The following is a 15294-nucleotide window of genomic DNA, read 5'->3' on the forward strand; positions in this document are numbered from 1 at the left end:
CTACAATGACATTCAATATTCATCATGTAGTAAAACACTGAATTAATCTGAGCCAGCAGCAGTGACAGCCTGCCTATACTTCTTATCCTGAACATCTCCAGCTGCAAAAACACCTTTGACACTGGTTATAGTTGTCCCGGGATTAGTCAAAATGTATCCATCTGAATCCAACTCCAGTTGCCCATTCAGGAACTTTGTTGCTGGTTCATGCCCTATAGCGAAAAACAAACCCAAAACCTTCAAATCTGAGACGTTCCCGAAAATTTGTAGTTTAATAACACTTTTCAAAATCCATTATAAATATACTTTGATAGAGTCTGGGAAGGTTTTGAGTTATGAGTTTTGGTAGACAAATTTCTATAATATAGTAATAATCTTATTTTAATTTATATATATATATTAATCGTGATTTATTAATAACTCAATTTTTTTTATTTATATATATATGTAGAATGGTCAATCTTAAAAGATTGAGATCAAGAACAATTTTAAATGATAAGCATATTACTAATGTGGTGGACGAGCCTCAAAACAATGAAGTCTCTAATCAACAACTCAATGGAATAGTTGAAGCATCAAACATTGCACCTACAGTAGAAGAACATGTTATTGGTGGCCCAGGTGATTTGATTGTTTAATTTTTTTTAGTTTAAAATTTAATCTTCTTTTTATATATAATATTGTATACTTATATATTGTTTTTTTTTTTTTAAATTTCACTGTAGGAAACGAAACAATTAAAAAACGTGGTCGAGGGAGAACAATCAATGCAGGACTTGCCAAGAAAAAAGCTAGAGGCGAAGAAATATGTATTCTATTTCCTCCACCATACCATAAGGTGTGTGGTAAAGATGCTAATCTGTTCAAAGCTGAAGTGACTATGTGCATTCGGCAATTTGCACCTCTTCGAGTCTCTAGTTGGAAAGAGATTCCTAACGACGATGTCAATACAATGTGGATATTTTTAAAGGTAAGACTAAAACTTTAAAAAATTTAAATATTATATTAGGTTTGGAATAAAGTTAGTTAGAATTACTTGTTCAAATTAATGAATTTATATGCTTTTATATATGATTTGCAGGACAAATTTAATTTGTCGAATGATGTGCACCTTCATGTCATGAACCAAGTCCAATTACAATACAAAAGTAGACATTATCTTTTATGTAAGAGCTATCTAAAATCTAAAGATTGTCCAAATGATGTCAATGAAGATGATTGGAAATGGTTAATTGAAAACAAATGGGAGACTCAAAAGTTTAAGGTAATTTGAATTTATAATTATTTTATATTATATTTTTAATTGGTAGATATTGTTGTCCCAATTTGTGGTGTTGTATGTCTCTTGATTCTCTTCTACTTAATTTTTTTTATTAATAATAACTTTTTATATATATAGGACCAAAGCGAAAGAAACAAAAATAATAGAGGAAATCAAGAGATCAAATCAGTTAGTGGTACAAAGTCAATTGTACAAATTGCATATGAGATGGTAAAGTAAATTATTTTTAATTAAAAATTGAAGTCATGTTTCTTTTATGAATAAAATTTGTAGTTAATTATTTCTTTTTGTTATCTTTATTCTCTATTTTTCAGAAAGACAAAGATTCTAATGAATGGCCAGATGTTGTTGAAGTTTGGAAGGCATCAAGACAAAAATCTAATGGAACTTGGTCTGTTCCAAATGGAGAAGAAATCATGGTATGAAAATTAGTCATATAAATGTTATGACATTTCTTAAATTAATTTACTCAATTATTAATATTTATCTTAATTGTAGAATAAACTTCAAGAAGAGGGAGAGAAGAATAAAGAAAAGATTTCAGCTGCACCTCTACCACTTGTTGAGCATTTTGATTTGGTATTAAAAAGAAAGTCAAGCTATGCACGTGGTTTAGGTCTTAAGGGTATAACTTCAAAAGCCCAAGAGAAGATTCTTCTTCAAGCAGAAATAGAAGCTTCAAAGAAACGTGAAAAGAATTTAGAAGAAGAAGTTGCAAAATTTAAAGAAATCGCACAAACAGCTTTAGACAAACAAGCTGCTGAAATCAAGCAAATTTTTGCTCACTTAGCAAGCAATCAAGGACTTCAAAATATGCTAAGCAATGCATCTCCATCAACTACCTCAAGTGAAGAATAATCAAGACATTTTATTTTAAAACGTTTTTATTTGAATTCAGTTGTATTTCTTATAAAGTATATTTGTTAGACAATGATATCTTTATATTTATATAATATATATATATATATATATATATATATATATATATATATATATATATATATATATAAATTTAACGAGTAACATTTGTTGAATGCATTATTTTATTCCAAATAATAATTAAATTAAAAACATTTAATTATGACAAGATTTTGAAATAAATAATTTTATATTTTGTGCATTTGACTAGTATTATTTGGAAAAATAATTGTGACCAAGTAATGGTCACTTATAAAATCATTAAGATTGACAATAGTGACACTATTTCAACTAATTTTAGTGACACAAATTTCGCAACTAATTTTCAGTATTTTAGTGACAAATATGTTGCCACTATTTTTAAAGATATTAGTGACAAAGATGATGGTTACAAGAAATTGAATTGTTGTACGACTTTAGTTACCACTAATGAGTGTTTTAGAGTTAACTTCTATTGTCACAAATAAATACAATATTTGTTACCATGATTGTTGTCACAACAAAGTAATTATTGATACCACTTTTTTGGTCACTGATAATCGTTTTTGCGTCAAGAACAATTCTCACAAATAAGTACAACTATTGTGACTAAAGTGTTGTCACAATAAAATAATTAATTGTCACGATTTTAGTTGTCACTAGAATAATATTTTGTAATAACATATTTGGTCACAAATTATATATTTATTGTGACAACTATCGTTATCACTCAAATACTACTTGTAGTGAAAGTAAATATTGTCACAAATAGTGAGTAATTGTGACAACTTTTCAAAAATCGTCACTACTACAATAGTGACGGAAGATATAGTGACGACAGGTGACGACTTCAAAAAATGGTCACTAATTTCAATAGTGACCAAAATTGATAGTTTCAGTGACAACTTCTGTTGTCACTAAATGTGAAAATTCTTGTAGTGACCTCATGGAAGGCATAGCAGCACTGAGCCGTTCTTCTTCATCCTATATATTATTCTTGTCCTCCTTGCACAGTTGCACCTTTGACTGCAATTCTCAGCCCCTTCTCTCTATTCCTCAAGGTTATCCCACGCCCTCTTCTGCTTAGATCCTTGCATTTCACTGTCTGCTACTCTGCTTAGGTCCAAATTTGCTGTTAATTGATGAATCTTAGTTCATCTGATCTGCTTAGTAAAGTAGCAATCTTTTTACTCCTAACTTTTTCAGTTGGGGGTAGTTCATAGTTTAAGCTCAATTATATTATTACATATTCATATTACCCATTTTTTACGCTAAGGGTGGTGGAACCCTGAACAACATTATTTTGGAGTGCAAGAATTGGATCAGAAAAGACTGAAACGTCAAGTGTTGTCACATTTTGCGGAAACAAAATAAAGTAGCAGACTGGTTAATTAGCTAAGAATTATAGTGTTAAACCTGACTTAGCCTTGTTATATTTTTGCCCAGATGCCAAGCTTGCGGCTTTAGTCCAAAATAATTGTATGAAGTCCCTTCAGTCCGTGGTGATTAGTGTCTTTTGTTTCCCGGGGTTCCACCCTTCTCTTTAAAATAAAAAATAAAAAAATATTTGACTCAGTATAATAATAATGCAGAGCATCATTTAAGCAGACCCCTTGCCTGAACTATGGAAGTACCAAAAAGAAAAATCGAAAAGATTGTGATTTTGTCATGTTTGCAATTAGTAATTGAGCATTTGAGCATAAGCTATAAAGCATTGACCTCAAAACTCACTGCAAGCTGAATTTGGGCTACTGTTTAATGGCACCACCTAAAAAGAATAGCAGGTTAAGTGTAATCTTTGTCTATCCATAGTAATAGATGTTCAAAATTTAAGTAGTCATGTTTGGTAATTGTGTTTTTTTTTGAAAGTTACTGGCTCTATTACATTGTAGTATCTGTTCATATACTTTCTCAACCTACTGAAACACAAAGAACCAATAACGCCTCCACTAAGGCTCGAACTCATAATCTACCAAATAGAAGTCCAACCCGGGTACCATTAGACCACTATTAATTGTTTGATTTAGTTAAAATATCAATATAAATGTTTGGTTAATTAGCTTTTTACAACTCTAAAAGGCTAAAATACAAAAAGCTACTCCAAGCAATTTTTTCAATTAACTTTTTGATAATAGAAATTATACCAAACAGCCAGGGTTGCAAAAATCCCGCCTAGGCGCTAGGCGCCCCTAGGTCGTGGCAATTTTCCCCCTAGGCTCCCGCCTAGGACACCGGCCGCCAAGGCGCCCGCCTAGCGCCTAACTCGGCCGATTACGCCGAGTTAACTCGGCTAACTCGTCAATTTCTGTCGAGTTAGCCGAGTTAACCCCGCCGACTCGACCTTGCTAATTTTTTTTTTAATTTATATGACATATATATATATATATATATATATATATATATATATATATATATATATATATATATATATATATATATGTATGTATGTATGTATGATATGACATATATGTACCTACACACATGCACTGTTTTTCATTTTTTCAGTTAGCCGCCTAGGCGACCGCCTAGGCCGTCTAGGCGCTAGGCGCTACTCTACCGCCCGACTAGCGCCTAGCGCCTATTGCAACCATGCAAACAGCTATTAGCTAACAGCTAATTTACCAAACACTTTTCTACAATCAGCTAATGTTATCAACTATTTATACCCTCTAATTAACACAATCAGCCAACATCTAACAACTATCAGCTAACAGCCATTTTACCAAACAGGGCCAAAATCTTTGCTGCAGAAAGATCGGAAAAGAAAGAAAAAATAAAAGAAAAATGAAAAGGCTTGGCAGATGTCTAAATGGGATCACTTGTCGTGGTCCGTGGTTGTCCTGAAAGATAATTCAAGGTACAATATATGTACAATGAAAGAGTATGATCGCGTGGAGTCGTGCACCAAGCAAGTTTCTTTTATCTTTAGGGTGGGTATGCCTTTCATTTTTAGGGTGGGTATGCCTTTTGGATTTAGAGAAAACGGAGATGACGAATTTGATCGTTTTTCCAAATAACTTCAGGATTCAAATGAAACTCCAAATGGTTGACAACAAAATAGGAGAATGCAAAAGACACTAGCTATTAAATGTGGCGTTTAATTTTTTTCATGCTGCATTACTTTTGTTTTCTTGCGATAAATTTTACTTCTATGATTAATTGAGCTGTTCATGCAAATACCTTTTTGTTTTCTTATTACTAGAGGATGCTTTATTATTATTATTAATATTATTAAATATATAGGGATACTGACATAACATAACAATAATATAAATTAAAGTACAGAAACGCATGTGGGCTAGGGAAAGTGGGTGGGTCTGCCCTTCTACAATTCACAAGTGAATTTCCCAATAATTTTTAGTTCAGAATGTGGAAAATGGTCCAGGTTTTGCATTGTGATATTACTTGGTGTTTTACCCAAAAACTGTACTGGAAGAAGTCATTTGTGTTGGAAGCCTTCTAGTACATTCACGCTCAATTCTCATAAGCAAACAATGATAATTATTTTTATTGTGTGGGTCTCAAAAAAAGATGTTTATATCAAAAATTTGTGTGAAGGAGTAATATGTGAAAATAAATATTTAAAGTCTAAGGGTGTGCTTGGTTCAAACATTGAAATCAGAATCAGAATGAAAATTAAATACTTGGTAAAAGTTTAAAAAATGCAAAACAAAAATTTAACGCAATTAATTTTAAAAGTTATGATGAAATGAGTAAGCAATGCACTAAGAAAGTCAATGAATGAGGAGAGATGGGTGAGAGACGACGAAACTGAAGGATCTGTGTCGGAGTGTGGGGAATCCTTAGAGAGTTAGAGTTGGAGTTCAGCCTTTTAGAAGAATAAAATGAAAAAGAATAATGCTGAATTAATGGGATGATACTTGATTTAAATTAGTTAATAAATTTTGTATTATATAATAATTAAATTTATAAACCAAACAATGTCTATAACTATCATTTCAATTCCTTATGTATAACCCATGACCAAACACACCCTAAATAATATTTTTCAAAGCGTAATTAAGCGTTGCTTGTTGCGAGGGACAAAGAGTACGTAGCAGTAAAATGAATTGAGTGCATGTGTGTTTGCATTGCCGCCGTTGCTGTACAATATTTGCAGAAGGCACACCAAAAATTTGGCCTACAACATACATCGTCAAAATCATCTCCAAGCCGGTCAGCTATAAGCAACTTATGTTAATTTACTTTTTTATAGTCATTTGTCAATTAGGATTACAAAACAAAGTTCATATCGTGCACACCCTCGAATCGTGGCTGCTAGAGGTGGCCAAATCTTGGGACAAGAATCTGTGATACGGTCTCACACAAATTTTTACCTTTTAAAAATAACAATTGAGTCATATAATAAAATTAAATTAAAAATAAATCAAATTCACGTTTGTGCTTGAAAAAACTCCACAAAGCACACCTCGTCTCACGGACAAAGATTTGTGAAACGATCTTACACAAGTTTTTAACTTTTGAAAATAACAATTGAGTCATATAATAAAATACATTTTTTTTAAAATTGAATATACGTTATGCTTGTCAAAAACTTTTTTAAAAAAGGGACTTTCTATCTATAACAATGATTTCATCAAATCACAATATACAGCTGAATTTCATTTTACTTAAAAAGGATTTTCATTTCCGGGGTGCATTAACCTTACATCTCTTTAAAATTTTCACATAAAAAATAACAAAGAAACAAGCTTTTGACCTATTATTCGTCTCTAATGCAGAGATGAAGCTCTTCGTATCCAATCTAGAGACAAAATCAAAGGTAAAGACTAATAGCTTCAGATGAGTTTTATTTATTCTTTTTAAATTTCACTATATAATAGGTAAATTAATTTCTTTTAAAAAAATTCTTTACCTCTAAAATGCTTGCTTGAATGCCAAATCAGCAAACTTAGATGCTATTTTAGCAATCCGGTAATTTACTAAAAGTGCAAATTACACCTTTTAATAAAAAAAGGTATGACGTGTCTAATGGAGCTTTTCCGTTGGTAATATTAAATTTCCCTAATCTTATCTTATAATATTCACGATTTGCAACTTTTCTTATTATGATTATGATAATGCAAATTAAATTTAAAAAAAATAAAAATAAAAACTGGAATACCAAGTAGAATGTGTAATAAAGGCAAACAGAAGCGACAAGCTGGATGAGTGGGACTAGATTACTAAAAAGTCCACCACTCTGATTCACCCCATCTGTGCGCCATTAAAATAACCTTCTTTATAGTTCTTTAACCCACACACGACTATCTAAGTTGTTTGGTTGGCAATAAGCAATGATACATGATTAAATCTTAATAGTCTTAATTTGAGAGTCACATTTAAGAGTTAATTTTATTTCTGGTTTTAAATTTATAGGTGACAGTATATTTTTAGGTTTTTTTTTTTTTGTTCTAGTATTATTGTAACATGACCAATTTTGGTTCTCTATTAAAAAAAATCATTGAAATTTCAATAAATACAAGAGCATTACGCTCTTCAATTATGATTTGTTTTCAAAAAATAAGTATAAAATATATAACGGGTCAATGCACTTTGTATTAAAAAATCACAATGTCTTTCTATTTAACGAAATTTCAACAATTTTGTTGATAGAGGACCAAAATTGGTCATGTCACAATAATACTATGACAAAAAAAGGAATGTTCTGATAAAAAAGAACTAAAAGTGGACTGCCACCTATAAATTTAGGACCAAAAATGAAATTAACTCTCACACCTAATATGGTAGATTATTTGTGTGCAGTAACATTAATCCTCTCACTTAATGGGTTGCTAAATTAATTTACCATATTAACAAATTATGTCGGGTCAATGTGTGGGGACACCAACGACACGCATCAATTAACCACATCATATGTTCGCACGGGCTTAACTCAGATTCAGTAAATAATATTTGAGTCAATGTTCAAACCTAGACAACATTAATATAGAGATTATACCCAGAGTGAACAATCTCTTGTACAATTACATTTAGTCCTGTCTGCTGAATCATCGAGTCTCTAACATCCTTCCGTGTAAGGTGTGGGACTTGGGCCACCTCAATCCCTTCCTAACTTCAACTCCTACTCTCTCGCGGGGTGTGGGGCCTTGGGGAGGGGGATTCATTAACCACAGCATATCAAGTATCAACTTCAATACCGTCCTAACATCAACTCTTATTACTCTCTCTACCACTCTAACCCCACTGAAACTTGTGCATATATATATATATATATATATATATATATATATATATATATATATATATATATATATATATATATATATATATATGCGCTCATATATTGACAGTGAGTCTGAGTTGAGAGGCGATGAAGATGATGAAGGGTTCAACGAAGCCAGTTTCAAGCCCCAGTAGAGCCCAGAAGTTTCCGCCGCCATTGATGAGGTTTCTGAGGAGCAATGCCGGGAGCAAGAGCAAAGGGAGGTCGCGCTCACGCTCGTTGTTCATGCGTAGGAAGAACACGGCGGCCGGCGTTGAGATTTCCCAGGAGCCATCTTCTCCCAAGGTCACTTGCATAGGCCAAGTCCGGGTCAGAAGATCCACCAAGTCCGCCGGAGGCGGCGTCAAACGCTCCGAGTCTCGCCGGAAAAAAAGTTCGCCCCCCTCCTCCTCCGATCAACTCCCCTGTTGTTGGGCCCGCAAGACTCTGTTTTGCCATGGATTCTCGAAGAAACTCTGCAAACCCAGACCACTCCCCTCCTTGTTACGCCAATGTGGACGGTTTTTCGGGTTCGGGTCTTGCAGGCGAGCCCACACCGCCGGTTCTCCGGCGGAGGAGAGCAGTGGCAGTGAAGAAAATGGTGTAAAAATCGAAGCTTTAGTCCAAGAAGATAACAACAATTTTCTTGGATCTTCATCTTCACCACCCAAGAATGCTTTGCTTTTAACCCGGTGTAGATCTGCTCCATATAGATCTTCATCGCTGGCTTGTAGGTTCTGGGGTTCGCCATTAAAGCCCCCCACACAAACAGATGATTCCGGGATTGAATCCAAGCATTTGCCTCAAACATTACTACTACTCATCCAAGAAAAGCCCACTTCTTCACCAGATTGTGGAAACGCAGAAGCTCTGGAATCAGGGAGGAGCCAAGAAAGTGAAGATTTTGGGAGCTCAAATGGTGAAAAATGCAGAGAAGAAAGTCCTCAAGAACCCAGTAATAAAGTCCACCCATTGTTGCTCACAAGGTGCAAATCTGAACCAGCAAGAACAGGGGAAAGACTCGTTCCAGATGCTGGTTTCTGGAAACTAAGAAGATTTGCAGAGCCCCAGCTTCATTGATAGACATCACAATTATGAATTACTTTTTGTTTATATTTACTGGGTATAATATTTCTGTACTAATTTTGTTTACCCAAAATCTTAAAGAAAAAATACAGTAATAATCAAGTCAGATAATATGTTAAGATTCTATCTATCTTTTTATTATTTTTATTATAAAAAAAATTTATGGAAAAATTTATTAAAAATAAGATATATAAGGAAGGTATTGTTGTATGTATAAAGTTACAGGGTTGAGTGGTATAGTGGAACATAGGATGCGTGGAAGAGGACGAAATGGTTAATGATGCTTTTTATGTTTTTATGTTGCGAGATGTCAGCGGTCTGCAACGCACTCCGAGGGCATTTTGTATGTATATTACAGTACTTGTGTGGTGCCATAAAATTCAATTTCTCTCAACTGTCTCCTTCATCTACGTGTTTCTTTGGTTTGGGGGTGGCGTGAAATTATTTTTTTATTTTATTTTTTTATAATCCAAGTTTTCTGACTTTTGTGTAAGGGACCTAGAGTTCAGCGTAGCACACATCCTTCGTGTGGTGTCTTGAGACCCCTCTTACTTCGCGAATCAGTCTTACCTTCATACCATACTAAACTGGTTTCGTCATGCCATAGGTTAATCAGAAGAACAACAATACCTCTTGACTAGTTGTGTCCGAACTCCCTCAACTCGCATACCTGGACAACTCAGTGACAGAACAACCCTTTGACGCTATTGTCACTCCCTACCATGACAAGCTAATCAGTTGGCCGGTTCATTTATTAGGTTTAACACAGTCACGCAAACTGTGCGTGATAATTTGTGACATTATATACTTCTGCACACAAGGAATCTAATCCAAATCTAAGTCCAAACCTCTAATTCCTGACAACAAGTGAAACTTCTCATCTATTAGATCAATACCTTGAGCCAGGTTAGAATTGGTTTTCAAATTGATCTTCTTATAGTATGCTCTGAACTTCATCATCATGCATATGGCCGCATGGGCATAATCGAAGTGACACATCACTACAAATTCAGAAATCAAAAGAGATTTATTCCACCTACCCATATCTTGCTTTTCTTTCACTTTTTGCAGTGATATCACAGGTAGATGAGGTTGAGGGGATATTATTGTTCATTGCAAACCCCAACCATCTCTCTACTTATTTTCTTCACATTGCTAATCAAGTCTCAAACTGAAGCAAACTACATGAACTGAAAATAGAACAAAATTAACAAACTCATATAGGAACTTGGAGCCCTCTAGATGGGTGTCCATTGATGGATGATCTATTCTCCCGGTGCTGAGACACCTTGCTTCAGCCTTTCCCTCTTCATCTTCTTCTTGGAGACTGGCTTCTTCTTCTTAGGGCCAAGTGTCTTCTGTGCATACATGTATAGGAAGTAGTTTCCAACAAGGAATGCCAACACAAGTCCACCAATCACAAGCAACACAATCAATCCTGGGTTCAATCCCTTGCCTGTGACAACGTTTTTCTGTTCATCCATTGTCACACATCATACAAGTTTTGGTTACAATTTTGCATAATATTATAGAGTATGCATTAACCAAAGAAACCAATGATTTTTGTTTTTGCAGAATTCAAGTAAATTTCTATGAAATACTGATTTTTTCCTACAAATTTTACCATACTAAAAGTCTAAATCCATAATTGGAGTATAAATATTATATGTTGATCCTCTATTCCCAGAATTTAGTTCGAATGAGCTTTAACTCATTAGTTCAATATGCAATATTTATCAATGTTCAAAACTTAGCAGTGACAGTGTAAAAATTTTGTCTGACATTTGACCTTGTCTGCTGATCGAGCCATTGAATTATTCTGATTTATATTTTCCTATATGCTCTGTCAGGCTAATTGTGAAGACAAGACTCTTGAGGATAAGGATTCAACTTTTTAGAGAAGAAGAATTTAAGAAAAGGATAGGAAAAAAGGAGCCTTGAAACACCAATTCCTAGAACAGAAAGACTCAACCTCATAATTCGGATAGATCCAGAGCAGAAAGGTGCTCTGCATTTTTCGTTTATTTTTACGAGACAAACAATTTCCCGCAGCTCACGCACAAACACACACACAAATGCTATCCTATTACATATAAATCCGAATCAAACAAACCATAAACTTTCCCGATTACATATATATCCGCCATTCCCCGTGTAGAAAAAGAATCTAACCAGGAAATGAGTCTCGAAGATTATGCGAAAATGAACAAAATTTAGCAGAGAAATGTAATTAGAGAGATTAGAGAAAGATTTACCATTGGATCGAAAGACGGAGGAACATGCTGATCTGCAAACTCTTCTTCGTAATCCATAGCTGAGAGGAACGATTAGAGCGAAGAGCTGAAGCTAAACTCTGATGGCTCATTTGCTCTTAAAATCGGTAGCCCAGAAACAGTCAGTTCTAGTATTTGCTCCATGGTCCTCCTATTTCTTACTTTTTCCTTATTGGTCGTCGGTTACTGTAAAAGAAGGCTCTAGAATCCACCCAAGCAAAACGTAAATCCAGTATATACAACTCTGTTTTTACTCCTTGCTTGACACATTTAATCTTGGCAACTCCTAATAAGCTTAAAAGTCCTTGCCAAAAGGTTGTTGAAAAAGACCTGCTATGATGATATCATTTCAAATGAAAAGTTACATGTTTGAGTTCCATTCAAATCAAGGATGTTTGAAATAATCATGTTGATCATATATTATTTATACTATAAATATGTTAGATTATAGTTTTTTTTTTTTTTATAAAAAAGAATAAGGATCAAATATGCATTCTGCACACCAAACTGCAATTAAGTCATCAAACTCAAAAAATGCAATTGAATTCCTAAACAACACAAACTCATATAATTCAACTCAAAAAATGATCTGTTTATATGAAATTATGCTAACGTGACGGTTACCAATTTTAAAAATATTTTTTAAAAATAATTATTTAAAATTAAAAAAAAAAATGCTGAAGTCAATTGTCTCCAGCCGTCTTCGTCTCCATGACCTCCTGGCTATGGAGACAAGATCTTCGTCTCCTGTCATAGAGGTGAGACGGAACTGGTTGGAACCTATTTGTCTCCGATAGTTCCTGATTTTTTTAAATTTTAATGAATTATTTTATTTAAAATTATTTTTAAAAAATTGTATGAGTTTGTGTTATTCAGAGATCCCATTGCATTTTTTGAGTTCAATGATCTAATTGCAATTGAGTGATCTCTTTAATAACCCTAAAAAAATATTGCTAAAAAAAGTTATAAATCGCGTCACTTTGTAACCCAATATTTTTCACCCATTACCTTTGTACAATAAAATTCGGTTGAACTAACTAAATTAATTTTGTGTAAATTATACTGTGAGCTATATGCTTAGTTTTAGTTACAATCTTGTAATTAAATAATACTTCATTATTAAAACTCAATGTAGAATATGCTAATCTTGTAGTGAACGTATTGGTTTTTCCTCAATTTTATCGTTCCTTCAATGATGAAGTGAACACATTTTATCACTTAACATTGATTTAAAATGAAATTTATTTGCTACACAAGTAATATAATTAAGTGACCGGAGTTAAGTGAGTGGATGTGCTATCTTATAATTAAGGAAATACATTTAACACTTTTTTAGACACCCACATGTACAAGTGGCATCTGAAGCAACAAGTGCAAAACCGGGTAAAACTAAATAACAAAACGAACCAGGTAAGTCTTCTTAATTTTACACGAAACCAAACTATATACAACTCAGTATTTGCAGTTGTGGGTGGAGATCTGGGAGAAGTTGACCTAGTTGAGAGAGGTTGAGGTTGATATATAACCTGGGAGAACAAAAAGTATGCTAGGCAGGGTATATGGTACACTGCTATGTCAGCAGTGACGTGGTGCATTATTTTGCTGGCTACTATTTGTGGCCTCTCAGATGAAAATTCCATAGGATCTCTCATGGCACTGTCAAGATTCTTGACGAATCACAGTTGCAACTGTTTTGGCCCAATGTCTAAGATGCCTCTTAACATCAGCAGCTGCAGAGGCCCTTGGCATCCTTAGATTTAGCAATGGTGAATTGGGACTCTTTATGAGCCATGCCTCTGATAGGTAAGGCCTCACTCTGCCTCTTTCCATGTCATCTTCGTCTTCGTGTTCTCTTTGAGAATTCCAACTCTTTAACACTCTTTCTGGTTTAGCTTTGATCAGTTGAAGTCTTTGCAGGCCAGGAACGACGCTCATCGTCTTCTTGCTTGTCCGTTCTTTGTCGAATATGAAACCTAAATCCATGAACCCCTTTACTTCTTCGAGCTCGAGCTCCCCTAAGCTCTTGCAGCTTCTATCAAGAGAGGGTGAAGATGTATGAGACTGGCTTTTGCAGGCTGCAAGATCTAATCTTGTTAGCCTTTCCTTTGCTGTGGTCTCATTCTGCCTAGCTTCTTCTTCTTCTTCTACATCTTCATCCTAATTGACAAAAGCAGCATACTTCAAAAAATTAGTGATAAAATTCATGGGTTTAGGTGGCTGATGATGATGTTACCTGTGAAGTTATCTCATCAACTGTTGAAGATGAATCGTTTCCTGCCATTGATGAGGTTCGAGAATATTGAAGTGATTCAAGGGGTTTTGGACATAGTACTGTAGGGGTTTCTGTAAAGAATATAGACTGGTAAAACCAGAGACAGTCCATGACACCTAACAATGAAAATTCATAGCTTTCTGCCATGGATATTGATAACCTTCAAGAGGATAAGAAAACTGAGAGTATAGGGTTGTGGTATAAAAATATATGCAAATTGTGTGGGGCCAATTTGAAAAGGCTAGATGTGGTCATGAACAATGGAGACTCTTTTTCCACATGTTTTGCATGCCAAATCAGTTTCTCCATCCCACACTACAAAGACCACTCATTGGGTATATCTCAAGAATCTGTATAGGCAATTTCCCACATAGAGCCAAACATTAGGCATATCACAGCACTACAAGATAGGCATATTCTATATTTGAATGAATTTATTTGCAGATAAACAAAAGTAAATCAAGTCTAGCAGCAGTAGAAAATAGGGAATCCTTTCAACCAACTATTAAGATTTAAGAGACATAAACACAAAGAAATGAGCATTAAGAAAATGGCATCTTCAGATATCACCACCGCGAAGACGGAGAACAAGATGGAGAGTGGATTCCTTCTGGATGTTGTAATCGGCTAGGGTGCGCCCATCCTCGAGCTGTTTCCCGGCGAAAATCAAGCGCTGCTGGTCTGGAGGAATGCCTTCCTTGTCTTGGATTTTCGCCTTGACATTATCAATTGTATCGGAGCTCTCCACCTCCAGAGTGATTGTCTTCCCAGTTAATGTCTTCACGAATATCTGCATACCACCGCGCAGCCTCAGAACCAGATGCAGCGTTGATTCTTTCTGGATATTGTAATCGGCTAGGGTTCGGCCATCCTCGAGCTGTTTACCCGCGAAAATCAACCTCTGCTGATCGGGAGGGATTCCTTCTTTATCCTGAATCTTCGCCTTCACGTTCTCAATTGTATCCGAGCTTTCAACTTCTAGGGTGATAGTTTTCCCAGTCAGAGTTTTCACGAAGATTTGCATACCTCCGCGAAGACGGAGAACGAGGTGGAGTGTTGATTCCTTCTGTATATTGTAATCAGCTAGGGTTCGTCCGTCCTCGAGCTGTTTCCCGGCGAAAATCAATCGCTGCTGATCCGGCGGAATACCCTCCTTGTCTTGAATCTTAGCCTTGACATTGTCGATCGTATCGGAGCTCTCGACCTCGAGAGTAATCGTCTTACCAGTCAAGGTTTTCACGAAGATCTGCATCCCTCC

At 34.9% G+C, this 15294-nt stretch overlaps 3 protein-coding genes across 3 annotated transcripts in view; 1 reads left to right on the forward strand and 2 right to left on the reverse strand.

Annotated features, from left to right (window-relative positions):
• Positions 1-8332: 8332 nt before the first annotated feature.
• On the forward strand, positions 8333-9615 carry LOC109148725. The gene is made up of 2 exons (XM_019296454.1): positions 8333-8399; positions 8464-9615. Exon 2 carries the CDS (start codon positions 8514-8516, stop codon positions 9483-9485), a length of 972 nt encoding a protein of 323 aa, XP_019151999.1. The 5' UTR covers positions 8333-8399; positions 8464-8513; the 3' UTR covers positions 9486-9615.
• An 882-nt stretch (positions 9616-10497) lies between these two features.
• On the reverse strand, positions 10498-11912 carry LOC109148739 (DNA-binding protein S1FA-like). The gene is made up of 2 exons (XM_019296460.1): positions 11747-11912; positions 10498-10963 (listed from the first exon to the last, which is right to left on the reverse strand). The coding sequence occupies exons 1-2, from the start codon at positions 11801-11803 to the stop codon at positions 10757-10759; spliced, it is 264 nt and encodes an 87-aa protein (XP_019152005.1). The 5' UTR covers positions 11804-11912; the 3' UTR covers positions 10498-10756.
• A 1246-nt stretch (positions 11913-13158) lies between these two features.
• Positions 13159-15294, reverse strand: part of LOC109148694 (polyubiquitin-like) — a 2718-nt gene continuing 582 nt past the window's right edge. Inside the window, exons 1-2 of the mRNA XM_019296432.1 lie at positions 13998-15294; positions 13159-13921 (exon numbers count right to left, since the gene is read on the reverse strand). The exon at positions 13998-15294 is cut by the window's right edge and continues 582 nt beyond it. Coding sequence (XP_019151977.1) covers positions 14596-15294 — 699 coding nt within the window. The 3' untranslated portion in view covers positions 13159-13921; positions 13998-14595. The remainder of the gene's footprint in view (positions 13922-13997) is intronic.

Source organism: Ipomoea nil, unplaced genomic scaffold (assembly GCF_001879475.1).
Source record: "Ipomoea nil cultivar Tokyo-kokei standard unplaced genomic scaffold, Asagao_1.1 scaffold0268, whole genome shotgun sequence".
In the NCBI taxonomy this organism is placed as follows: Eukaryota; Viridiplantae; Streptophyta; class Magnoliopsida; order Solanales; family Convolvulaceae; genus Ipomoea; species Ipomoea nil.

Excerpts from the sequence above, each read along its gene's own strand:
- LOC109148725 (XM_019296454.1), top strand. The coding sequence starts at position 8,514 with ATGAAGATGATGAAGGGTTCAACGAAGCCAGTTTCAAGCCCCAGTAGA.
- LOC109148739 (XM_019296460.1), bottom strand. The coding sequence starts at position 11,803 with ATGGATTACGAAGAAGAGTTTGCAGATCAGCATGTTCCTCCGTCTTTC. Across the intron at positions 10,964-11,746 it reads CTCCGTCTTTCGATCCAATG|AAAAACGTTGTCACAGGCAA; the intron begins GTAAATCTTTCT and ends ATGGATGAACAG.